This window comes from Grampus griseus (genome assembly GCF_964374135.1).
Source record: "Grampus griseus genome assembly, chromosome: 6".
Lineage (NCBI taxonomy): Eukaryota > Metazoa > Chordata > Mammalia > Artiodactyla > Delphinidae > Grampus > Grampus griseus.
The window spans coordinates 63,553,141-63,580,799 of record NC_139000.1 but is presented as its reverse complement, the minus strand read 5'-3'; the positions used below and the strand labels follow the sequence as shown (position 1 = coordinate 63,580,799).

General features: G+C 34.9%; 1 protein-coding gene across 2 annotated transcripts in view; it reads left to right on the top strand.

Moving 5' to 3' along the window:
- ZDHHC21 (zDHHC palmitoyltransferase 21) overlaps window positions 1–27,659 on the top strand; it is a 69,039-nt gene continuing 41,380 nt past the window's right edge. Inside the window, exons 1-6 of one of the 2 annotated variants that reach the window (XM_082657495.1) lie at window positions 1–183; window positions 7,410–7,538; window positions 12,695–12,893; window positions 14,408–14,506; window positions 19,681–19,792; window positions 22,847–22,985. In XM_082657495.1, the coding sequence (XP_082513621.1) occupies window positions 12,740–12,893; window positions 14,408–14,506; window positions 19,681–19,792; window positions 22,847–22,985 (504 nt within the window). In that variant the 5' untranslated portion in view covers window positions 1–183; window positions 7,410–7,538; window positions 12,695–12,739. The remainder of the gene's footprint in view (window positions 184–7,409; window positions 7,539–12,694; window positions 12,894–14,407; window positions 14,507–19,680; window positions 19,793–22,846; window positions 22,986–27,659) is intronic. The other variant, XM_082657496.1, reaches the window with a different exon arrangement.

The window sequence follows — 27,659 nt, the reverse complement described above, 5'->3', positions numbered from 1 at the left end:
CCTAACCCGCCGGTCCCGGCGCTCTGGCTCCCGGAAGCGGAAGGGGAGCGCGGCCCGGCTAGGGCGGTGGCGGCGGGACTAGAGGAGGAGGAGGAGGCGGAGGGGGAAGAAGCGGAGGTGGAGGGGGAAGAGCTGCCGGCGGCCGCGAGAACAGCGGCGGGGAGAGGCGAGCCCCCGGCGCCGGTGAGTGTGTGCAGGCACGAGAACGCCACGGCCGCCCCCCCGCCCCCGGCCCCTGCAGCCCGGCGCCCGGCCGCCCGCCCCTGGCTGCGCCCCTGTTCCGCGCCCTGTTCCCTGCCCGCACCTGCCCTCGCTCCCGCTCAGAACCCCGGGTCTTCTGCGTGCCCTGCCCGCCTGGGGCCTGGCCTTTCTCCCAGCATCTTCAGCCAGAGCTGCAGCCGCCCGCCAAGTGCCCCTCCTATAACTGGTGGTGGGTGGGTTCGTGCTCCAGTCAAGATGATTTGGGGTAGTTTTTCGTGTGTGTGTGTGTGTGTGTGTGTGTGTGTGTGTGTGTGTTTAATTAAAAAAAACCTTTGCCCTGAGTTTCTCGCGTGTGAACTGTAGTTTCTCTCTCTGTACCTGCGCCCGGAGACCTGCATAGGGATCTGGGATTTATCCTTGCCATCACAGCCTTTCATTCATTTCCAGATCGCTGGGTGAGGCTTCAGAAGACTTGCAGGAGGAGAAATAGTTTGCTCCTTTACTGACCTTCTGCCTCCCTCCCCCAGATTCAAGAGTGGTTTTAAGAAAATGGCTTATGGATGGCAGCAGTTTGCACTTGTTACCATTCACTGTAACAGACCGCTAAATTTTAACTGGGGAGTCCATTTAAAGTTGTGCTCTTTCTCAAGCTGTATTTGGAGCGTATTTTAAGATCCCTTGTGAGTCAGTGGAGGATGTCTGTATCTCTAGGGCTAAGAAAACCTGACCAGTTTATTACTTGAAAATATTGCTATATAGCAGTCTATAAAAGTACAAGAGGAAAAAAAAATCAAGGTCGTTGTGAGCAGGTCATAAATCATAGTGTAAAGTTACAGTATAAAATCATGACAACTAACGATAATTAAGCATGCAGGTTAAAAATATTTGTCAGATGGATCCAAGGCCTAATATGTGTACTTTAAAAAATTCACTGCCTTCCTTGTAATAAAAAGTAATAATAATTATCATCTGATGATTGCTTAGTATATGCCATTCCTGAACTAACAGGCCTTTGGTGTAATATCTTGTTAAATCCTTCCAACTCTTTAGATTTTATTTATTTTAAAGATAAAATCCAGAGAGATGCTTTATTTTGCCGTAGGTGTGCTAAGTTGTCATGGCAAAAAAGATTTTTGAAGAGATGAGAAATCAGTTGGAAAGAAGGAACCAAATGATTTGGTGTCGTGGAAAGAAAAACTAGATTTTAGTTCCATTGCTGTCACTATTTAGCTGTGGGGTCATGGGTAGGTCAGTGACCCATGCCATTTTTCATCTATACAACCAGGAAGTCAGGATAAATTCTTTAATGCTTATTTTAGCTTTTCCATCCTTACTTGGCATATGCTAAGTTTGTAAATAATTTAAGACCCTTTAACATGTTAAAGTTACTTTTAAAACATTTACCTGAAGAAGTATTAGTAAAATTGTATCAAAATATAACCAAAAAATGTATAATTCTATACTTTTAGAATAATATTTGGTGTAGTACTATTCCAGAATTCCTCATTTTGGAGGTAAAACAATAGGATTATATTAAGTCCCTTCAAACTGTTGTGACTTCTGTTAAATTTAACGTACTTTCGAAGCCGTAGTTGGAATAAATGAACTAGAGCATATTTTAAATAAAACGGTGTCACATTGCCTATCTCTGGGGTGTTTTACTTAATAAAAAGAAATTTAAGCATTTAAAAATGCAAACATGTAACCATCAGCTTAACAGGTATGTTCTAAAGAAGTAACCAGTGAATCATAAAATTTTTTACTTATTTACCCACTGCCTGATTTCTCTAATTCATAGAGACTGATTCAGAACCTGTGGAAAAGCACATGGATAGAATAATGTCGTGTATTAGTGAAGAAATGAATTTAGAAGTCTAGTAATGTCTCCATGGAGCTTTTTTTCAGGAATTGTAATTGAATGTGAGTCAATAAAATCTTTTTCAGTGTAGAAGGCTACATAGTGGTGTTATCAGTACTACCAGGCATAACAGGGAAGGCGGAGGAAAAGCTCTTTTTATTACCAGGAGGTTGTTCCTTAAGCTCAGTTTTACTTTTATATTAAGGAATGAAGACATTTTATATTACTTTAGTAAAACATTAGGGCTCAGTTTCAACTTTTCAAATGCACTAAGTATAAACGGCATCGTAGCATGTAGTAGAATAATCAATGAATTAATACCTCTTATTAAAGTTGAAAATGTTTTGCTTTGAATAAGTAAAAACTATAGGTGAACAACATGAAGAAAAATGGAAAAACACCAGTCTTGCTTATTATCAGAGTGGTGATTTTTTGTTTCTTTATTGGAGTATAATTGCTTTACAATGGTTTGTTAGTTTCTGCTTTATAACAAAGTGAAATCAGCTATATACCTACACATATATCCCTATATCTCCTCCCTCTTGCATCTCCCTCCCACCCTCCCTATCCCACCCCTCTAGGTGGTCACAAAGCACCGAGCTGATCTCCCTGTGCTATGCGGCTGCTTCCCACTAGCTATCTATTTTACATTTGGTAGTGTATATATGTCCATGGTCTCTCAGAGTAGTGCTTTTTTTGGTTAAGAATCTTTGGTAAATTGAGTTAGCCTAGTTTAAAAAGCATATCTTAATAGACATGAAATAGCACTGCTCTCCATGGTAGCTACCTTCCCCAAAATATCTTAAAGTGATGGTAGATTATTTACTTATTTCCCTCTTTTGATGTACCATGGGAAGAAACGTGGTATTTTCAAAGTTTGTCTTCTGCCTTTTAGGCCTCTTCTTTCCCTGTGCTTTTCCTCTCAGGTAGATTGACTTGATCCATTTAAGAGACTGAATAGGTTTCTGCTCTCTTCATCTCTCTGTTGCTGCCACTTCCACAAAAGGGCAAGTTAGGTAAAAATTAGTATTTTACTACTCACTGATTCATTCAATTTTAACTTAATGTGCTCCACTGTGATCTCAACCAGGCTTCTGATTTTAAGCCTTTTATCTGTAATTATGGAATGAATAACTTTTTTACCTGCTGCAGGATTTTCAACTTCAGCAAGCAAGGAGAGATTTTTTTTCTTTTAGTGTTATTGGTTTTAAATCATGTCTGCTCTGGTAAAGCCTGGTGTGAAGGAAATCTAATTTAGCCTTTTGGTTTGTGTGTTCTTTTTTTCAATCTGTTCTTGGTGCAGTGAGTACTAGATAGAGGTAAGTAGCTGGCTTGCCTTTCCTCATGGAAGAACATGTCTGATTCACACCCAGGAAATGCCAGAGTCTAACTTCTGGCTTTTACTGTAGCTGAAGTTTTTTCCTTGTGCTGTTTTTGGAGCAAAGGTTACCCGTGCCTTCTGTTCCTACCCTGCATTTAACTCCAGTTCTTCCCTTGCCTGTCCTGTCCTTTTTCCCACACCCATACCTTCCTAAATGAAGAGCCCTGCCTAGACATTTTGTACTGATTGAAACAGTATTTGGTAGTCTTTAATTCATATCATCACACACCTTCCCAGTTATTTTTACTTTTTGTTGGGAGATTCTGAAGAAGTGTGTCGTTGTAGTGCAATACTTTTAATAAAGGTATTAATTTACATTTTTTTCACTCACGAGGCGGGTACACAGAAGAGCAACAGCTTACGTTCAGTTCTGCCCAGAATATAGTGATTTAAAGACTTGTTCTAGGAAGTGGATTCTTGAAACCATTGATGGTACAGGTTTGATATGCTTTGACACTTTGTCTACCCACATTTTAACAGTCTTCCTGGAGAACTGAGCAATTGGGTCAGAATTCCCTACTTTAATTCTGCATTCTTCCTTAGCTTTTGAAATCACGTCCTGGTTTTCTGCCATGCTTCATTGCTTAATTTCCCAGTCCTTCCACTTTTACCTGAAAGAGATTTAGTTTACAGGCTTTAGTTCAGTCACTCTATTTTAGATCAGATCTCTATTTTTGGTTTTCTGCTTGAAGAGACCTCACGCCAGCCTTGTGGAAATACAACCTCCCTACATGCTTATAGTGTGATGCGAGGGAAAAGGCTGTGTACTGTCCTATCTGAGGTTTCTCATCTCTGACAAGTTCTCAGACTTCAGTGTTAGAGAAGGTAGGCAGCTGGGTATAGCTAAATTGTATTTAATGATGGTGACCCAGAAACACTGTTTCATCCTGGAGTTTGTAAGACTAGATGTACAACTCATCTTTAGTCCCCCCTGTCCTCCACCACCCCCCACAAACGCCCCTTTAAAGTTGCCATTGTTGGAGGTGCTTATCATTTGCCAGGCAATTTCTCTTTTAAGTATGACAACCACCTTGTGTGTTGATATTTTATTACCATTTTAGAGATGGTTAAACCGAAGCTTGAAAAGAAACTGAAGTTTGGAGAGCTAATAAGAGGCTGTTTCATAATTTGAATGTGGCTCTCTTAAGTGTCTGTATAAGATTAATTTCCTACTCTATTGAAATAAACTGAATACCTCTGATATTTTAAAAATTGAATTACCTCTTTGGCTAATTAAAGACAGCTATATCCTGATATTTTAGGTAGAATTACTTGACCAATTTTTCAGAGTTGATAAAATCAGAAATTAAATAGCTGTATAAATATGTAAGATTCATTTTAAGCTGCAGTTATAAGGTTTAAATTTTATATATTTAAAAATTTTATATATTTGTATATTAACCATTTTGTTTTGACCCTCGGGGGGATTTTTTTTTTTTTTTTGGTTTGCCCTGTAAATTGTTGATTGCAGTCTCAGATGTAGCAATGTTAAAAATACTTAACATTTTGTAGTTACAGAACTTTGAGATATTCTTTGTTATCACAAAATTTCTTGGGTTTTTAAGACTAGAATTGCTTTTATATCACGTGGGTGAGATTTGATTCCACAGTGATGGCGATGCTGAACTAGATAAAACGTTCATCTCATTTTGGATGCTATGGCTGTGATTTAGTTCTGATAACTGTAAATGTAAAGTAGGATTTTTTCCTTGGTTTTAAGCCAGTGAGTGACTAGGGTTTGACTCATGGACGGTTGACTTGTGCTGTTACCTAATGTTACTGATGGAAACTACTGTTTTGCTGCAACAGTAAGAAGCCACCCTAGAGTCATAGCTTTAGCAGAATTACTGACTTTGGCCATGTTTCAGAGCACTTCATCGTACCACACTTAATTCTGCTTGAGATCTTTTCTAGAAGAAGATGAATTCATTCATTGCCACTAGAGTAGCAGCTCCTTTACTAAATCATTCTGTATTTTGTCTCTAAGAAGCAAATGTGCAGCCAAAGAGACCACTCTAAATTAGCTTAGAAAGTTAGAGTATAAACAAGTTATATATATATCACAATCTAACAATCATGGACCATAGAAAAAGTGACCCTGGGAGAAAGTACAGTTTAAAAAAAAAGTCTGTAAGGGGAATGGAAATGTAATGATAATGATTTTGATGTTTTTTCCCACATCCTCAGTATGTAATAGATTCCTATTGCTGTGGTAAGCAGTATGCATAACAAACTCACAATTTGTCCTTTATCTCCTTTCTTGGAGAATGGTACCACCATTCAGCAAGACCCTAAGCCAAAAACTTGGGAGTCATCCTAGCATCTGCCCTTTGCATGATTGATCACGACGTCCTATCAGTTTTACTCATTAAGTTCTTATTCTGCCCTTTTCCAGCATACCTCCTGTCTTAAGTGTTCCTTCCTCACCCCCCTCCCCTCCCCACTTCCTTTAGAAGTTACTGTTTTTGGGGTACTTACCATGTGCCCTCATTTCTCACCTGAATAACCAGTAAGCCTAGCTTATTCCATATAGTCAGTCTTGGAGCTTTATCCATCCACCCAAGTTCATTCTTCAAAGTGTTGCTCTTCTTTCCAAAGTGCACATTTCATCATGGCATTCTTCTGCCTTTAATCCTTCAGTACTTTCCAAACTACTTTCTTCAGGGTGAAGTCCAAACTCATTGGCATGGTTTAACAGTGTTTTTTATTCTTAGATCACTCTCTTCTTGTAGGTCATGAAATCAGTCTAGTCGGCTGTGACCAGCATTATATATTTTTATTAAAGTGAAATATAATAAAATAGTACGGTATCAGAGTACGTCACATATAGTCAGGGTGAATATCACTTCATTAAACTTTTTCAGTTATATATTTTATATATGTGAAATATATACTCACATATCTCATATATTTCTGTGTATATATTACCAGATGTCCTGAACTATATTTCTTAAAGATGCTTGTGTTCGAAAGGTTAAATGCGTTTTATCCCATTCTTCTATATGCAATGACTCTAGTCATTTCAGTTTACTTAGATTTTCTTTGCCTGCCCTTATACCTTTGCGTACTCCGCTCTCTTGTTCAGAAGAGCCTCGATGCTTCATCCACAGGTTTTGCTCTCTCCAGAAATCTTTTCCTGATGGTAACGTACCAAAAGAAATTTTTTATTGCAACCTTGTACACACAAATATTTACATAACTGAAAAGTTCCATGAACCAATACCCTTCCTGTATGAGATGCATTATTGCCCCCTTGCCCTCTGTCTTACTTTGTCTTACTTGGTATTGATCATGTCTGTTTACTAGTTTGTCTCTATTGAGAATAGGGAGGGTCTCTTTTTTATCTATACCAGTGCCAAGGCGTAGTAATATAGATAGTGATAGAATTAGTGAGATACTGAATCAGTATATGTTTTCTAGAACTCTTTACAGTATTATTGTTTAAGCCTGAACTGTAGAAACTAACTTTAATGGTTGATTCTCTTAATGGTTTCATTATAGGAGGATAACTTTTTTCTTAAAACATTTAAACTAATATGTGCTTCTATTTTAAACTCTTTATTTTATGTTTATCAATTGTGATTAGATAGTCCAGGCCTAATATCTTGATAGATATTACATTGGATTTTGTCACATCAGTGACCTCAGAATGTATTGTCATTTTGTGATTTGTGGTCAGTAAGTCTGATGAAGCCCAAATGCTGAACATGTAATACTAATTTGATTTTATGGGAACTGAGTGGTTTCAAAAGAGAGAACGTAGAACGTTCATGTATAATGGTAATCAAATAAAGATTTTGGGGGGCTGGCTGGATTAGATATGAAAGCATAGAATTAAGTGGAGTTGAATCACTTTATTTCTAAATTTAAACTTTTTTTTTTGTAATTGACATTTTTTACAGTTAGAATATTTAGTTGCTTACAGTTTTTATCTTTGTTGTGAGATATTATTTGTTAAACCATTAATAGATTTGCACGGAGAACTGCTCTTGAGGAGAGATCCATTTGTTGGGATATAATAAAAAGAATGAATCAAGATAAAACCTCTAAATGCAAGTACCAGAAAAATTACAACACATCTCAGTGAATTTGCAGGTGGTAAGTGCATTTAATTTTAATGGGAATATGTTTCTGAATTGTGCGGCGTAGTATCCTTAAAGTGTTTTGTTTAGATGAATTTAACAATCTTTCATTTGCAAAAAAAATGATAGTTGCTTTATGTTTATATAAAATTTTCGTATTATCTTTTAACTACACATTTTCTTAAATAAGGCTTTTTCCATAGAGAAAAAAATCTGTAAATAATACAAGTTTCAGAAACATCTTCCTGAATTATAAGTTTTATATGGCTTTACAGCTGATGCTTCTGTGCTGCATTTTTAAAGATATTAATTTTAAAAGCATTTCATATAAGGATAATACATAGTGATAAAGAGACGCTAAAAGTAAAAATTTTGTTTGTGAGGTTGTAGTGTCAAATCACACCTTATTGGCTATCTTTATTTTTCAGTTGGTCGAGAAGAATTTAGAAGTACATATGTCTATTAATAAACTTACATGAACACATAAATATATGTATAAAATGTGACAGCATTCCTTCTCACTACTCTTTCCTTCCTCAGCCCAGTGGTAACCACTGTTAACAGTTTGGTAGATGTGTTTTCTTCCACCCATACAGAAATTACTTATACATATTTTTTTTCTAACAAAAAAAGAAACATGTTATACAATGGACATCTGAATACCCATCACCTAGATTCTACAACTAATATTTTACTGAACTACATCACATACTCATCCATCTCTCTGTCCACACATCAGTCCATTTTTAGGGGATCCATTTGAAAGTAAATTGCAGACATCAGTATACTTCCTTCCCCCTCTCCCCAGTCAGTTTACATACATATCAGCAATGGATGAGATTGTCCTTTTCTCTGTTCCCTTTCAACATTGGGTGTCACCTGTCTTTCTAGAATTTTGTCAGTACTAAGGGTAAATAATATACCTAGTGATTTCACGTTTTCCTAATCAGTAATGATTAACCACTGGATTTTTTTTTCTTTTGTGAATTGCCTCTCTGTGTATTTACTTTGTATGACTCTTACTAGTCATATGGTATATTCTTTTTTTCCAGGGATGCTTTGTCTTTTAATTCTGTTTCTGGTGTGTTTTGAACTTCAGAAATTTTCATCTTTATGTGGTCAAAGGTGGCTTATGGGTCTTGTTGAAGATCTTCCTCATTCTAAGATTATAAAACCACTTGCTATATTCTTCTACTAGTTTTGCTTTTTATTTGGAATTTTGAAGAGAAGGAAAAATCACTGTGAACTAAGGTGCCAGGAAACATTTCATATGGCGAGTGAGATTCAAATTGACCTTGAAGTGTGAGTTGAATTTAAATAGAGTAGACAAAATGGTAGAGACATTTTGGACAGAAGGAATGAGAGAGGGAATATATTTTTCATATTCATGGAACAATAATAAGACCACTGGCTGAGGTGGCGAGTCATATAAAACTGCAAGTTTAGAGATATTCATTTGGCTCCATTTCTTGTAAATTATTTTGGCTCACTTTTTAAAATCTGCATTCTGGTGTTATAGTTTTCTGTCATGCAATAGTTTTCTGTCACTTTCTTTTCATAGTGACTTCAGTATTCTTCCTGAGGAAAATATGTGGTGAAATTTTGTTGCCTGAAAAGGCAAAAAAGGGAAAGGTGGTTTCCTACCAGAGTAGTTTGAACATTGTGAATATTTACTAGTCTAGTTTATTAGAGTTGAGTTATAATTTCTTTAAAAAAAAAGTCGTGCTGTAGTAATTTACATCATTAATGAAGTGAGGGCACTCAAGTATAGTTACCAGATATCAATCTTCAAAAATGTTGAAATACCAGTGTGTCCACTAGTTACATCAAAGAGTTATGAGCTCACCATTTAATATACAGATTAATATGTTGGATTCTCTAGCTGATGCAAGTATTTACAGATGCCACCCTTAAGACTGAGTAGCAGCATTGTGTTCAGTTTGGTTGTTGCTCAGGATGTGTAATAGTTTCTGTTCAGCCGTGAGCCGCGCCTGGTAGATAATAACTGAGTGGAGTGATCCTGCAACTTTACCAGTTACACGTTTCTGGTTGTAATCTGATTTGGAGCTCTTGGAAGGCTACTGTTTTCTTTTCTACAATCTAGTTGTAAGGATTATGTGGCACTAATTATGTGGATTAATTTTCACTACTCAGGTATTTTAAAAAGTATTCAACATCTTATTTGTTCATTGTTTTATTTTTCTCTCCTTAGTGCACTTTTCCTTGGAGATGCTTGTTCTTTTAGAGTTTGTTGTCTGTGTATGTTTATATCCAGGAAAAACAGACACATTTTTAACTATACTTTTCATTTATAGTTTCTGTTGTGAGGAACTCTTGCAGTGATAAGAAAAATTTGTTATTCTCTGGTAGAGGAGAATAAAAATAGAGTTTAAAAAAACAAATGAGTGTTTGATAATTTTGCTACTTGTTTTGCTGGCTTGTATGCTTTTCTGTTTCTAATACTAATACATTTAGAAATAAGCAACGAAATTACTCTGTTCTGTATAGTTACTGGAATTCATTGTCTGTTTTTTTAGTCGTGAATGGAACTGAAACATTAAAAGAAAGAAAGTACATGAAGTTAATGATATTGAACATGTTGAGAGACAGAGCCTTCTGTCATTCTTTTAGCACTTGATGGTTGGCAAGACTATAAAAATAAACATTCTTTTTAATGTTTCTCTTTTTAGGTATGTTGATAGCTTGTCATTTGTATTTGAGTTCATTTAGCTTTTAAAATAATCATCCCTAGAAAATTAAATCCTCTGTGACTTTCCTCACTTTAACGATACTGATAGGTCTTTTAATTTTTAAATTAAAAGGTAATGAAGTTCAACTTTTACTTTTTTAAAGGCCTAGGCATTATTCCTATTTTAAAATTCATACATAAGTGCTACTGAGACCATATCTGATTTAAAGAGTTGGGTGGTGAGTTTGAGTTCTTGTCTTTTTTTCTGCTGTCCCAGTGTTTCCAGGTTCTAGGGATAACAGGATAGGGGTATTCTTTTAAAATTAATCCTTAATCTTTTTTTCTTTGTTCTGGTAGCTTTGTAACTTTAAAGAACATTGGCAAGGCCTCTAAAGGGTAGTACCCTGAGGCTCTTCAACTGATGATAAATTATCCTTAGAATGAAGTAGTCTGGGATATAAGCTGGAAATCTGGGAGTCATCCTCCAGAAGCTTACTGGTTTGATTCTGTTTCTTCAGTTAATCTCTCCAAAACTAATTTTGGCTTTTGCCTTCTCGTAGCCTAAATGATCTTTGTCTTTAATTTCATCCTCCACACCAGAGCTTTAATCCTTTATGTAAAATATGAACCTCATTATGTTACCCGCCTGCTTTAGTAGCTTTCCAGTGCCTAAGAATGGCATCTTTGTATCCATCATGATATAGCCCTTTATTTCTTACCACTTGCTCTCCACTGAAAGGTTTGTGATTTATCATGGCAGTTTGTAATACCTCCTACAATTTTTACTCTTGTCTACCTCCTGCTCTTCCTTCTGTTTGCAGTATTGTTGTCACTTTTCTTTGCTTGGATAACTTTTACTCTTTTAAGATTGAACTCAGTTCCCTCCCCTGCAGGGGGGTCTTGCCCTGATTTAATCAGTCCCCATCTTTCTGTGCCTATAGTAAGATCTTGTCCACATCCCTGGAATGTATTATATTAAACCCATTTTATGGCTCTTTTCCCAATTAGACTGTTAGTTCCTTTAAGCAAAGACCATGTCTTATTCATCATTGTATCTACAGTGTCTAGCAAGTGACTAGTATATAGTGGAGGCTCAATGAATATTTGTTGAACTGAGTTCAGCTCATTGCTGTACATTGAAGTCTTAGTGAAGCTCCTGGATCCGTGGTTCCTGGATACCCGTCAGCTGTATCGAGACACCTGGGGAGCATTTTAGAACATTTTATAGGTTTTTGAGCATTACTCTGTAAAGAATTATGATTCAGTACATCTGGAATGAGGCCTGGGAATAAGTATTTTTAAAAAGCTCCTCAACTGATTCCAGTTTGCTTATAGGTTTGAGAAACATTGTCCTAGTGTATTATTGTATTATTCCATTGTATTTTAGGTAAAAAAGTTGCCCCCTAGACCTCATATAGTAATTTATTATTTAAGGTTTATAAATTATAGCTACTAAAGTAAGGATATATTTTAGGTCACTTTTTTTTTTGCGGTATGCGGGCCTCTCACTGCTGTGGCCTCTCCCGTTGCGGAGCACAGGCTCCAGACGCGCAGGCTCAGCGGCCATGGCTCACGGGCCCAGCCGCTCCACGGCATGCGGGATCCTCCCGGACCGGGGCACGAACCCGTGTCCCCTGCATCGGTAGGCGGACTCTCAACCACTGCACCACCAGGGAAGCCCTAGGTCACTTTTTAAATACCATATGTTGAAGTATCTTTAAGCCTCTCATTGTGAGGCCTATTAGCATTTTGTTAACACTGGACTGAAAAAAGCCCCATTTAAGCAGGAGTCTTCTCGAATTGATAGTAATATTAGTTGGGCTTCATTCCATGAATTTAAGTATTTTTGGCAATTTGTAATTACTTCTCACTTTTTATTATAATTTTTCAAAATGATTTTTAAGCATTTTGTTGTGGTTTAAAATTAAATTAAATTGAACAAATCTTAAGTGTATATAGCTCAGTGAGTTTTTACATATGTAGATATCTGTAAGGCAACAGGTCAACATCTAGAACATCTCTAGCTCCCCAGAGTTTCCCCCATTTCCCTTCCCAATTAATAAACACCCCTCCCACCACAAGATGAGCACTCTTTTGACTTGTATTACTATCAGTTAGTCTTATGTATAAAACCTTTTTGTAGTTTTAATCATATCTTTTGGTGAATATGTGCACTCATTTCTCTTGAATTTACACATGGAATTGCTGAGTTAAGGGCAGACTTGTGTTTAACTTCAGAAGGTAATGCCAGTTTATACTCTGTGATTCCAATTCATATGAAAATTGAAATTAAATTATTTGAAGCTTATGGTGAAATTTTAATAGGCTGAAACTTCCCTTTGTTTTCCAAAGTGTTCTATTTTGTCAAAAATATACATAGAAAGAAAATTTAAGTGTCATTTTATAGTTGCCAAAAAGGTAGTTTTGTTTTATTCAAATAATTTTTCCTATATAAGTAAATTTTTCTTTTTCCCTTTCCTTAGGTTGATCTTTCCTTGTGGGTTGGCAGGCAGTCATAGGACTGCAAAATGGGTCTCCGGATTCACTTTGTTGCTGACCCACATGGTTGGTGCTGCATGGGTTTGATTGTCTTTGTCTGGTTATACAACTTTGTTTTAATTCCCAAAATTGTCCTCTTTCCTCACTATGAAGAAGGACATATTCCAGGCATATTAATAATAAGTAAGTTTCTAGATCTTTATTTATTTCTTTGGATAATTAAAGCTTTTTCTCATTGTGAATGTTTTTGGAGTAAAATACCACTATAATAACCTTCCTTTTAACATTATTCAGTGCTATTAATATGAAGTTATTTACTAAATTATGGACATTTTTAAAAAGAATGGCCTTTATATATTTTGCAGGGTTAGATAAATGTGATATCTTCATACCTAACTCTACAAAATATATAAAGACCATTTTGTTTAATAAAAGACTGGCACAATAGTGCTATTTGTGTAGGTCTGTGTGTATTTTTAATGTTTCTGTTATATACTTATTGCAAATGTGGAAGGAGTTTTAAGAATGATTATGATACACATTATTGAGAAAAAGTTTCATGATATAAAAGTTATTGATTATGATTTTGATTATGATAATACTTTGAACTTCTGGATAATTATTTTCTCCTATAGTTTAATGGTGATGGTTTGCTTATGATTAAAAGAATAAGATTGAAGTGATATGATTTACATGTACATGGCATTTATCATTTTCATGTACATTATGTCATTTTGATCTCATAAGAGCTGTGGGAAGTATAATCTGTTTTACAAATGATAAAACTGACCAATACCATGCAGTCAGTCCTGGAGTTAGCACTTGAACTAAGTTTCCTATTACAGGTGCAGTGCCTTTATCCCCCCAACAAAATGCCTATTTCTTTTTCATCTAAAAGGTAGAATTATGATGAATGAATATATTTTCCTTTACTGTTATTTTTTCTAGTTATTCATTTTAAAACACAAAAATTTCTAGATTCTTTATTTTCAAATTAACTCTCTTAAGATCTATTGAAAAGAGCAATTGAACATCACTAACCCAGTGTAATTTTGAAGCTAGCTACTTAGAGTTAATGAAAAGTTTAATTGTAGAATAGGTTTAAAAATGCTGCTTTGGGGCTTCCCTGGTGGCGCTGTGGTTGAGAGTCCGCCTGCCAATGCAGGGGACACGGGTTCGTGCCCCGGTCTGGGAGGATCCCACGTGCCGTGGAGAGGCCGGGCCCGCGAGCCATGGCTGCTGAGCCTGCGCGTCCGGAGCCTGTGCTCCGCAACGGGAGAGGCCACAACAGTGAGAGGCCCACGTACTGCCAAAAAAAAAATAAATAAATAAAAATAAAAATAAAAATGCTGCTTTGATTCTGTCAAATATAATACATGTAATAATTAAAAGGGATTCATTTATACCAATATTAGTAGGGAATTTCTGTTAATAAAGAATCTGGTTTATAACAAGTTTATCAGTTATTATTATACAAAATAACTATTTAAAATTACTACATTTTAGATAATCCTCTTGGCAGTATTATTTGATGAATGAAATGAATTAATCATCTTTCCATCTTATTTTTGAAAATTATTTATCCTGATGGTATTAATTAAAATATACATTTATCCTTTAGATATGCTTGTTGAAAAATATTTTGAAGGGTAAATACTAATTTTATTTATTTCCTTATTTGTTTGTTTATTTCCAAGTATTCTATGGCATTGCCATATTTTGTCTGGTTGCCTTAGTGAGGGCCTCAATAACTGATCCAGGAAGACTCCCTGAGAACCCAAAGATCCCACATGGAGGTATGGTACCTTTCAGATTTATCAGTTTTACAATGCCAGAATTATCATCTTTATTAATGTATTTGACTGCCTTTAGTATATTAATTATATATGTCATGTAACGCCACTTTCAAGTCTTTCCTCAGTTGTTTCCTTTCCAGACTTCTCAATTTAAAACCACAAATCTCAGCTGACTCCTCATATCCCCCACTCTCTGGCTCTCCTTTTCAGTTTACTTGTTTATTTATTTGTCTCTCCCTCCTCCCACTCTAGATCTGTGTAACCTCTGTGAGGGTGTAGATTCTTTGTTTTGTTTTCTTCATTTGTTCAGTACTGTATCCTTAATGCCTAAATAGTCTCTGTCACTTAGTAATAGTTGCTAGGTAAATATTTGTTGAATGCTGTATAATTACTGAGAAATTATATTTTTTTTTAGTAAAGGAATTTTTTGATGGTGCCACTTACCTCATGATATTATTGATATAATATTGCTTAAATATTTGTAGTATTATAATACTATTGCCTATATTTCTTCAAGTTCGAACAATTCAGTGAAAATTTTGAAAGCCTTTTATTCTAGTGTCAATGAAGGTAATTTTTGGTCACTTTATTGCATAGTAACCATTCAGGCAACACAAAAAAATTACAAATGTATTGCTTGTTTTATTACATGCTAGATATAGTAAACCTCCTTTACCCTCTTTCCCAAGTTTCACTTTTCCATCATTTGCTATGTAAGCTTTGAGAACTCTCTGTACTTTCTTCTAGAAAGAAATTTATATGTCTTTGTTATACGTTATAGAACCAGAAAAATTTTTATAGTAGTTTCCGAACTTGCTGTACATTAGAACCACGTGGGGAGCTTTAAAAAATCTCAATGTCCAGATCACATCCCATATTAATTAAATCAGAATATCTGGGGGTGAGAGCCAGGTATCCATATTTTTGAAAGATCCAAGGTGATTCTAGTGTGTCACAAAGTTTGGGAACCAATGTACTAATTCTTTCTAAAATTAGATAAACTGGCAAGTCACTTATATAGCCTCCCTTGAGTTTCTGATTGTTTTTTGAGATCCATCATTTGGGGCTTACTTGGTCTTGCAAGTTTAACGATTAAGTGGAAATGATATGACACTGATGTTTATGTAGAAGTTTCTGAAAATTATCTTGAATATTTAGTTTTATTAATTTATAGAAGCAGTATCACTGTCATTTAGCGGTTATTGTGTGTGTGCGCGCGCGTGTACCTGTGTTTGGTCAGGGAGGATGGCACTCTGTAATTTGTATAGAATCCCTCTTCTCTACTAGCCTAAACCAAAGGCTCTCTAAAATATTGATACATGTATTTTCTTTTCTTTTTTTTTTTTTGCGGTACGCTGGCCTCTCACTGTTGTGGCCTCTCCTGTTGCGGAGCACAGGCTCCGGACACGCAGGCTCAGCGGCCATGGCTCACGGGCCCAGCCGCTCCGCGGCATGTGGGATCCTCCCGGACCGGGGCACGAACCCGTGTCTCCTGCATCAGCAGGCGGACTCTCAACCACTGCGCCACCAGGGAAGCCCTGATACATGTATCTTCTACTTCAACTCTGAAACCCAATGTTATCAGAAAATCAAAGAAGCAGGCTTTTCCTAACTCAGGACTCATTTCTGATGAAATCTTTAGTTTTCTGTGGTCAAACATTCAAATGCCTACATCTGTCGGATACTGCAAATCAGTGAAAGGGGCCAGGGAGGAACTATTTTACGTTGAAAATCTCATATCTTATCTAAAGGGAGTGGCACTATTCAGCTACAGTGAAATAGTCATACAGGCCTGGTATTATTAGATACTGCAATTTTTGAAGAGAAAATATGGAATCTCAATTTTTATGAGACATTTCATGATTTTTAAAAATATTGGCAACTAATTCAAAATTTTTAAAGCATCGTTTTAAAATAAATACCAAACAGATTATACCTGTGGGTCAGATTGAATCCACCTGAAACTGCTGTGTTACCTTTAGCTTATAGACTCCAGTGATGGAGGACACCATGGCATCTTGCCAGCTATTACGATATCTGCATTATATCTGGTCTCACTGACATTTGGCCTGTTTTTCTTCAGTGAAGAGTTCCCATTTGCCCAACCAAAAAAACATGCATTCATTTATCACATTTTAATGTTTCCAAAGTCTCTTGGTATTGTTACAGAGCTACACTGGCAACCGATTCTGTCAGAAAACCTCTGTTAAAACCCAACCCTTGTATTGATTTTTGTAGTTGCAAGTTATATTTTTCTCCCCAAAACATTACTTTGTGATTAGAGATATAGTAATTGAGAAAAGGCCTCCTCATATGTGAGTCTTTTAAAAGACTCAAATAGAAGGTGATTCCTTCCTTTTTGAGGGATAAACCAAACCAAATCTTGCTTTATAGTCATTCATGCATTTACAGCATTAATAAGGTTCCCTGTTAAACAATGAGATGCTGTTTACCTTACATTAAAGAGCATCTATCATTTATAGAGTTTACCTTTTTTCTTTTATTTGTTTTATGTTTGATTTTTCTTTCCTTTAAAAAATGTATCTGTTGATTTTTTATCTTCTATAGCTACCATAAATTAGGAGTTGGATTCTGTCTCCCATAGGCTTTTATTTTGTTAGATGGGTAGTACAAAAGTCTTGTAGGTGACCATCAGACACCAGAATGTATCAGTCATCAAGATTCTATCTGGACATGAATAAACCCTGAAGAAAAAAGGGAGAAGACTAAGAAATGGTTTATAGATACATAGGGTGGTAGGTTAAGATGGATGGCTTTTTTTCTTGCTCTGCAAAGCAAAAACATAGATGATACTTTAATTTCTGGATTTTAAAAATAGTGATTTTTTTCTTTTCTAAAAACATAAATGTGTGTGTGTACTTGTGTGTGAAAATGTGCATTTTCATTTGTATTTTTCATTTTAGATTCTTACATCTTAAATTGAGTCTTAAATGGCTCAAACCCTTTCTTTGAACAAATTTATGTACCAGACCATAGGTCAGCACATTCTTCTATACTGTTAAGGGCCAGATAACAAATATTTTTAGCTTTATGGACCATATGGTCTCTGTCACAAGTCCTCAGCTCTGTCATTGTAACCCAAAAGCAGCCATAGAAATATGTAAATGAATGGGCATAGATAGCTGTGTTCAAATAAAGCTTTATTTATAGACATTGAAATTTAAATTCCAAGATTTTTATATGCCACAAATTATTATTGTTATGATCATTATAATTTTCAATCATTTAAATTTGTAAAAAACATTCTTACCTCATGGGTCACACAAAAACAGGTGGTGGCCTGGATTTCCCTGTGGACTGTAGTTTGCCAACCATAGTCTACACTAAAGAATGAATTACAGTCTTTCTCTGAGTCTAGCCAAACGCTCTTTTCTGAGAATACAACATTTTAAGTATGAAATAAATAATTTATTCTTTGCAGTATTATGTGCTGAAATTGCCAATAGCGAATACCCCATATTTATTTTTTAAGGGGCTGGTTTAAGAACATAAAGTTTTCATGTTGTCTTTTAATGAAAATCGGCTCATCAAAGAGAGTCTCCTTCCTGACCATATTCCTTGTAATATGTGAATTCAAAGTTTTAACATTGGGATATTTGGGAACATCTAACATCCACTAACATCTAGAGGGGAAAAAAAAAGTGACATGCTTGTGACCTTGTATTATGCTACGAATGAAATATTTCTGTTTCACTAACAGTTAAATTATCATAGTTCAATTGTACCTAAATTAAGCTTTAATATTGTTGCTCTCTCATGTAATATGTTTTCATTAAAATAAGAATTGTAAGTAAGAAACGGAAGAGAATTTTATTTTAAAGTGAAATATTTTAAATGTAAAAGATAATTTCTCAACTTTCATATTATTGGAATGAACAGTTGATTTGATATAGCTTTTATTCATACTTTATTGATTTCTTCAGAGACATTGGTAGCAGAATGTTTTTCCAGCACTTTACTATAAAATTCCAGTATCTTGAGATTACTTCTGGCCATTAAACTAGAAATAATGGAATTAAAATAGGGTATCTTTTTAGAAAATTGAAAACTACCCACAATTCTATTACTTATATTTAGAATCTTTCATTAAAAAATTTTTTAAACTTTTCATGCTTTAGCAAGGATTTAGTTACTACCTACTGTGTGCTGGGTCACATTTTGCATATACTAATACTCACTCTGAGTATTGGAGTTAGGTTAATTTTACTATGCCCATACTTTTAGTGAGGTTAGGATATAGTTTTCCATAAGTGATATAAAGTTTAAAAATTTTTATAAAAGTAAAATTCCATTTCAAGAAATATTAAAATGATATGTTCTATATAACAATTGTCTTATCTTGGTAGATGACTGTCCCATAGAGTTTTTATGGATCTAATTAGAGCAGTTCTTAATGAAAACAAATGACATTTCCCTTTATTCCTGTAAACTTCATGTTTTTAAGCACAAAGCTTAATTGTGTGCTCTTTCACAACAGACTAGAGGAAATTGCTATTTGGTGGTAGGATAGAATTTTGTAAAGGACTCCTTTATTTCCATTAAATAGTAATCTTCTTGTAATCTTCTTCACCTCTGAAACTATTCTAGTACCTCTTAAACCCATCTGAAATCTTTTTCCAACCCTCTCTCATAAACATTCCCAAATGAGTTCATTAATATTTTAAAAAATGGTTTCGTGTGGGGAGTTTGGGAGGATGCCATCTCTGTTTTTCTTACAATATCATAACGATTGATTTTGACTTATTAATCTATGAAACCAGTACTCAGCATTATTTCTTCTTTAGAGCCTTTAGATAATAAATTTCTAGAAATTAATTTGTTTAAATATAATTCTGTTTTAATGTAATAATTTGGTTGTACTTCGGAGTTTTGTCATTAAATTTTACTTACAGCAATATGCTTAAACTCAAATATATTGTTTTCTATCTCTTAGTTTAACTATTAATAGTGTCTTATTTTTATAGTGTTTAAAATTAGAAACGTACAAAATAAAACATGCATAGAATAGAGCAGCAACATTTTTGGCAGACATTTTCACTGGACACTTAGACATATATATCGAAGAATTCCTATAAACTCTTCTAAACACTTGTTGCTAAATTTCAACATTATTCATGTGCCTTTATTAAATGGATTTTAATTTCCTCCTCTAGAAAGGGAGTTCTGGGAATTGTGTAACAAGTGTAATTTGATGAGACCAAAGCGTTCCCATCACTGCAGCCGCTGCGGCCACTGTGTTAGGAGAATGGATCATCACTGTCCATGGTAAGAAATAAGTAATTCACTTTTTGGAAAAAAAAGGTAGTAAAAAATAAATCTTAGTACTTAGCAGATTTAAACAAAGGTTATATTAGAGTTACACAGTTTAAGAAAACCTTTTTAATGAAGATCCCTTTATTTGATCATATGGTTCTGTCAACTCCCAAAGTCATTTTTTCCAGAGATCCTATATTTTCTCACAAGGAGATATTTGAGCAGAAAACTAAGAATTAACATGCACCCAAATATACAAAAGAACTAAGGTGGTTTTATTAAATGAGGCAATGTATGTAAAGCATTCAGTGTAGTATCTGACATAGAAAATACTTAAATATAAATATAGTAGCTGTTATTGTTTCTAACTGTAATAAACCGTATACATCTCATTGTTTGTATTTCCCTTCCAGTTTGTTTAATTAAAGAGTAACACATTTCAGATACCCTTATACCTCATTTCACCCACTTTCAGCCTTTTTCAGTGCTATGAATTGGTAATAGGTATTAACATTACATGCTGGCTGGATGTGTAAAGTGGTAGTTAGCTGATTCTGCTGAACTGCCAACATTTTTGGTCAATAGGGGGCTCTCTTGTAATATTTAAAGAAAATGTTCAGTTGAGAAATAGAATTTTTGAAAACAAATGCTGTGAGAGTTCTTCATTGTATCTCATTTCAAAGCTGTCACAAAAATCTGTGAAAAAGATATTGTATTTAATTCTGCTTTCCTAGCATGGGATCTCTGTATAAATATTTAAACTGGTATGGTGTAGCACTTTATAAATATATCTATATACATATATATTTATGTTTGTACACACATACATGCATATATGCAAAGTTAGCTACATAATAATCTTCTTAAGTTTATAATTGCATTTATCTAAGGTTGACTCAGGGTAGAGTTTAGCTTTGCCTAGTAATGCTAATCAATTTAGAGTTTCCCTTGTTTTTGATAACACAAGTTATTATTAGCAAGCTTTTAGTAAGAATTTGGTTTTCACTATAAACTGATTGTTTAAATACAAGGTAATTTCCTGAGATTAAGAAAAAGTAAAAGCACTTTGTTACTATGTAAAAAAGTTGAAAATTCCATCAACAGGATAGTTTAGTATATAACATACAGTTGGTGTTGAAAAAATGTGCCTTGACTTTAAACAGATCAATTCTCAAGTGATTTTACAAACCTCAGTGTTCTGTTTACAGTTGCAATAGTAGTAGATTTTTTAAAGCTATGTAAAACATGTATTCAGGTAAGGGATAATCACACTTAAAAACTCAATTTTATACACTTTTTAGAGTAATATTTCTGATTAAAAGTATAATAAATGTTCAGGATAGTTGGTTGGATATTGATACCTCCTTTTAAGTGAATGCAATAGCTTAAGCTGAAAAAATAATCAACTAGGAACTGTTTTGGTACTATATAGATGAGTGATTTTATTTATTGATTTATTTTCAAGGAATAAAGATTGACTTGGTGACAAAATAAAGTGCTGTTTAACCAAAATTCTAAGATTGGGGTGAGCTCTCTGTTCCTAGGCCTTGTGCCTCCATAGTTTTTGTCACCTTCTCAGAACACTGGTGGGAAGAAGAGTGAAAGTACAAAGAGCTGGAGCATAAGAAGGGAGGGTAGACCAGGGGGCCTGAGTAGATTTAGGGATTTATGTGATTGAATTCCCTAATAGAGCAGTGCTGAGATATTCAGAGAGTGAGGGAAATGTACAGTATAACTAGAAGCAAGGAGAATTTTTGATTTTTTTCAGAAACTGCATTATCTTAGCTGCTTAACAGCTTTGGATTTGGAGGTCAGTTCTCTGATGACCTCAAGGTTTACTCTATTTTTGGCTCTAATCACTCCTTCCAAGGAACTTGCTATCAAAAGAACTCTTACATGTAGATTATCTTAGTGTTTCTTAAAGTTCTGTGCTTAAGAAGAGCGCCATGATCATAGCAGTTATTTCTCAAATTTTAGGGGGACAGAAAGGAATGGGGCAAGTATAAGTCATCTTTCAAGCAACAGCTATTGAAGAGTATTTTTGAGTGCATACAGAAGCACCCTTCTCTGGTAGCCGTGCCTGCAGATAACAAAACACAGGAAGTTTTCTTGTTTACAAAGCGTGCACTCTTTAGTCTAAGAAATGCCTCTTCCAGGTTTTCGGTTCAGTTATATATCTGATTTTAAAAAACAGACAACACACCTTTAAAACAACAATTTAAGTTAGGAATTTGACCTTATTTATTTATTTTTTCAAACAGTGGCAGTGTAATGCTATATTGAAATGAAAACATTTGTGAAAGGTAATTTGTAGTTTTGAACTAGGGTTTTCTGCTGGAATTGTAAAATATTTTGAAAATTTAGGTACAATAAATAACCTTGGAACAATAATATGGTCAGCTTGCATTAATCTTGAATATTTTGGGATTATGACATTAATCCTTTTTCCTAGTTGTGGTTCACTGTTGTATTGGTGAAAATGTAGCTCTAAGAATTTGTAAATACTTTTGGATATGTGTTTATTTTCAGGAACCAAGGTTAGATTTTAAAAGTAAGAAAAATTGTGAATGCTTAGCAGTATCTCAGAGTGGCAGGTTTAAGTTATTTTACTTCACATCATTCAAATTGGTCTGCACAGCTAGAATGCTGCGGTGGAAGAGCAGTATACAGAAGAGGGTTCTTGTTCTCTTGACCACTGTCTCTCCTAACTGTACATCCTCTGGCAATTGTCCTAACTCCTTTGTTCCTTTTTTGTATCAGTGAAGCAAGGAGGCTGCCATCTGTTCTTCCCTGCCTCACTGGGTTGTTGTTGAGTTGAAGGGGAATCATATACAGGACTTCTTTAAAAAGTAGAATGTGCTTTACAAATGTGAAGTGGCATATTTGTGTCATATCTTATGTACTCTTTGCTTTTAGGTTTGAGTGACTTTAGCTTATCTCTGTGAAGTAAAGCACATATGAAGTTTGTGCTTTATGTGAAGTTTGTGTGTGTTTGCGTCTAGTTTTACCGTCCTAAAATTAACATTAAAGTTTGAAATAATTTTTCTTTTTCCTTTTTTTCTTCAGGATTAACAATTGTGTTGGTGAAGATAATCACTGGCTTTTTCTGCAGTTGTGTTTCTACACTGAACTTCTTACTTGCTACGCACTGATGTTTTCTTTCTGCCACTATTATTACTTTCTTCCACTAAAAAAGCATAACTTGGTAAGAAATGTTTATATCAACTAATGTTAGAGCAACTATATTATACAGTTATTAACATGTGGTGCTTTTAAGTGCAGAAAACTGAAAACAAAAACAACAAACATAAACCCTCAAATTGGTGCATTTTAAAATATATTGGAATTGAGAAAGTGGACCCTGTTCTGATATTGCCTTTTAACCACATCTATTTATGATTATTTATTAGTGTTGAGTTCTTTAAAAAGTGACATATTAGATCTCTTAATAATATATTGGTTTAAAAATATCTACAGTAATGAAAAACAAAGTGAAAATGTTAGCTTCTTGCTTCTTCTCAGGAATAAAAATAGACTTGTTTAATTCTTAAAGGTTCTCAAAGGAACATTAAGTTCTTGAGAGAAAGGACAAGACGAATTTGCAGGATGCCCTAAAAAGTTATTACATACACCGTTTGAGGCATTGCTTTTTCCATTTTATAGAGGAACTACAATAGATGTTAACAAGATTTGCCCAGAATGGTGGTGTTAGTGGTGGCAGTGGTAATAGCATCACCTAGGAATGTTAAGGCTTGACTCTATATCAACACTATGCTATGGGCGTGTGATTTTAATTCTCACGTTAATGCTCACTACAGCCACATGAGGTGGGTACGATTTTCCACCATTTTATAGATGGAAACAGACTAATAGAGTTTGAATAAATAGTTACTGAAGATGCAAAGCTAGGGAAGTGATTATTAAACTGGTTTTAGTTGTAGAGCTGGGATTTGAACCTGATTTTGTGTTTTCTGAATCATATCTTGTGTGCTTTGTGTGTAGAACTGGTATTTGAGCCTGATCCTATGTGTCATTTGGACTTAGATTGTGTTTTTAAAATGCCCTCTGTGTGTGTGTGTGTGTGTGTGTGTGTGTGTGTGTGTGTGTGTGTGTGTGTTTTGTGTGTGGGAGAGAGAGACAGACAGAGAGAGTATGAGCAAGGGTGCGTGTGAGAAACCGGTAGGGAAGAGAGAGGGAAGAAGGAATAGATTCCCTGATGGAGAAGGGTGTTTTCTTTCCTATTTATATCATTTTATACTGTTTAAATCTTTTTTTATTAAAAATAACAAGTTCGGTGGTGGTACATACAATTAAATTTTGTAATAAGAGAGCAATTGAGAGAAGGTCTTTAAGTTCTGTGTATTTAGATCTTTTTTATACACATGGTCATTTTGTTTAATTAAAAGAAGATATTTACTATTGTTGCTTAGTTGCATATATTAGTGGGGCCTTGTGGTAATTCTCCTTATTAAATACAGAGTGAGCAATTAAAAACTAATAACTGAAAAAAGTTCAAAAGGGAGAACTGTAAATATAGGTGTTTGACATCATCACACTGAGACTTTAGTGCATGCTAGTACTGTGGTTTTAGAAACGTTTTATTTATAGATGAATTTCTTTTTTTATGCTTTCTCATATTTTAATTTTACTTTCTAGTAAGACCAGGTACAAAAGAATGGTCACCCAAAACATCCAGATCAAAAGCTCTAATGCAATAGCAGCTAATATTTAGGGAGTCGTTAGGGTCGACAAGGTACTTTTTCTGCACGTGTTATTTCTTTTAATTCCCACAACAACTGTGTGAGGTGACCTAGCCATGAGAGTGACTTTAAAGCCAAACTCCTTGGGTTTGAATCTCAATTATAGGTTAATTTCTGATATAATTGGCATTGTAGTTAAAATATGTAAAAGGTTATACGTATTCTCCCAAGAGTAACCTGTTTCAAGTAGATTGAGCCTAATAAGAAAAGCATTAAAATAAAAATTTCCCAGTAAGATTAAGGTCAGAATGTTTTAAAAACTGAGAGAGAGGTAAAATTTAGTGGTATTAATGAAAAGCGACTAGAGCTTCTCTAGGAGGGAATGCATTGTAGGATAGTGAAGGGATTGGCAAACCATGGGCGTTGGGATAAGTTTGGACCTCTGCCTGTTTTTTTTTTTTTTTGTCTTCTTTTTCCTCTGCCTGTTTTTGTTAATAAAGTTTTACTTGAAACATAGCTGCTCTCCTTTTCTTACCTGCTTGGAAATTTTCAATTTAAAAAGATTTCCAATTTATCCCTTCTGATGGTGTTCCTCCTTTTACTCTTTTTAAAGTGGTTTTCCCGGAGATCAAAACATTCTTCCTTGGTTTTCTGAAGTTTAATATAAGTTGGTACTTTAAACATCGCTGTGATAGTAAATGTAGTGGCCTTAGAACCCCTCCTATCATCATTTTTGGTATTCTGGGCGCATAAAATAGATGTTGAACTAAAACTCATGACAACAAGAAGTAATTATTGTCGTTTATATATTATGTGTTATAATACATATGTTATATGAAGTCACTATTTGTTTAGAGTTACCCACATATTGATGCTTTTTCTAGTCCTTCATGTCTTCGTAAGTTTCTGAGTTTCTTTCTGGGAGTATTTTTTTTCTGCCTCTTGGTGGAAGTGTACTGGAACAGATTCTCCCAGTTTTGGTTCACCTGAAAATGTCTTTATTTCTCTTTCATTTTTGAAGGATTTATTTGCTTGGCATAGAATCATACATTTGGAGTTATTTTCAGGTTTTAAAGGATGTTATTTCCTTGTCTTCTGGTTTCCATCATTTCTGTTGTAAAGTCAGTTGTTAGTTTTATTGTTCCTCCACTGAAGTAATGTATCTTTTCTCTGACTGCTTTTATGATTTAGTTATTTATATTATTTCAGCTTTGCTGAGGCATAATTATATAATTAACATATAAATTTATAAGATACTTAAATTGTGCATTATGATAATTTGATATATGTATAACTTTGAAAGGATTTCCCCATCTAGTTAATTAACACATCCAACACTTCACATATTAATCTTTCTTTTTATGAGAACATTTAAGTTCTTCTCTCTTAGTGAATTTCAGTTGTACAGTACGGTGATAAAACAGTGGTCATCATGTTTTACATTAGAGCTTTACCTTATTCATCTTATAGCTAAAATTTGCACCCTTTTACCAACCTCTCCCTATTTCCCACAACCCCAGCCCCTGGCAACTACTTGTCTACTCTCAGTTTCTATGAGTTGAACTTTTTTTTTCTTAATTCCACAGATATGTGATACCATTTGGCTTATTTCACTTAGTATAAGGGCATCAAGGTTCATCCATGTTATCACAGATAGCAGGATTTCCTCCTTTCTCATGGCTGGATAATATTCCACTGTGTATATATACATCTTTTTTATCCATTCATCTATTGATGGACACTTAAGTTGCTTCCATATCTTGGCTATTGTGAATAATGCTGCAGTGAACATGGGAGTGCTGATATCTCTTTGATATCCTGTTTTCATTTCCTTTGGATATATACCTAGAGGTAAAATTGCTGGATCATATGGTAGTTCTATTTTTAATTTTTTGAGTGGTCTCCATACTGCTTTCCATAGTGGCTACACCAATTTCTATTCCCACCAACAGTGCAAAAGGATTTCTTTTTCTCCACATCCTTGCCAACACTTACCTTTTATCTTTCTGGTGATAGCCATTCTAATCTAACAGGTGTGAGGTGATATCCCATTGTGGTCTTGATTTGCATTTCCCTGATGATTAGTGATGTTGAGTACCTTTTCACATACCCATTGGCCATCAATATATCTTCTTTGGAAAAATGTCTGTTCAGGTCCTCTGCCCATTTTTTAATCAATTATTATTATTATTTTTTGCTGTTGGGTTGTATGGGTTCTTTATATATTTTGGATATTAACCCTGTATCAGAGATATGATTTGCAAATATTTTTTCGCATAACATAGGTTGCCTTTTCATTTTGTTGGTGGTTTCCTATGCTTCGCGAAGGTTTTTAGTTTGATTTAGTCCCACTAGTTTCTTTTGGTTTGGTCACTTTGCTTTTGGTGTCAAATCCAAAAAAACATTGCCAAGACCAGCGTCAAGGAGCTTACCCAATATGCTTTCTTCCACCATTTTTATGGGTTTAGGTTTTATGTTCAAACCTTTGATTCATTTTGAGTGGTTTTTGTGTATGGTGTAAGATAGGGGTCCAGTTTCATTCTTCTGCTTGCGACTGTCCAGTTTTCCCAGGACCATTTATTGAAGGGACTGTCTTTTCCCCATTGACTCTTCTTGGCTCCTTTGTCGTAAACTAATTGACCATTTAAGAGTGGGTTTTTTTCTGGGCTGTCTATTCTGTTCCATTGATATAAGTGCCTTTTATGTCAGTATCATACTATTTTGATTACTATAGCTATGCAGTATATTTTGAAATCAAGACATGAGATGCCTCCAGCTTGGTTCTTCTTTCTTAAGATTGCTTTGGTTATTTGAGATCTTCTGTGGGTCCATTACAAATTTTAGGATTGTTCTATTTTTGTGAAAAAAATGCAGTCAAATTGTGATAGGGATTGCATTGAATCTGTAGATTGCTTGAGTAGTATGTCCATTTTAAGAATATTTAATTTTTCCAATCTATGAGCGTGGAAGAGCTTTCCATTTATTGGTGTTGTCTTCAGTTTCTTTCATCAGTGTCTTCACTGTACAGATCTTTCACCTTGTTGGTTAAATTTATTCCTAGGTATTTTATTCTTTTTGATACAATTGTAAATGGGATTGTTTTCTTAATAACTTCCTGATAGTGTATGGAAATGCAACTGATATTTGTATATTAATTTTGTATCCTGCAACTTTATGAA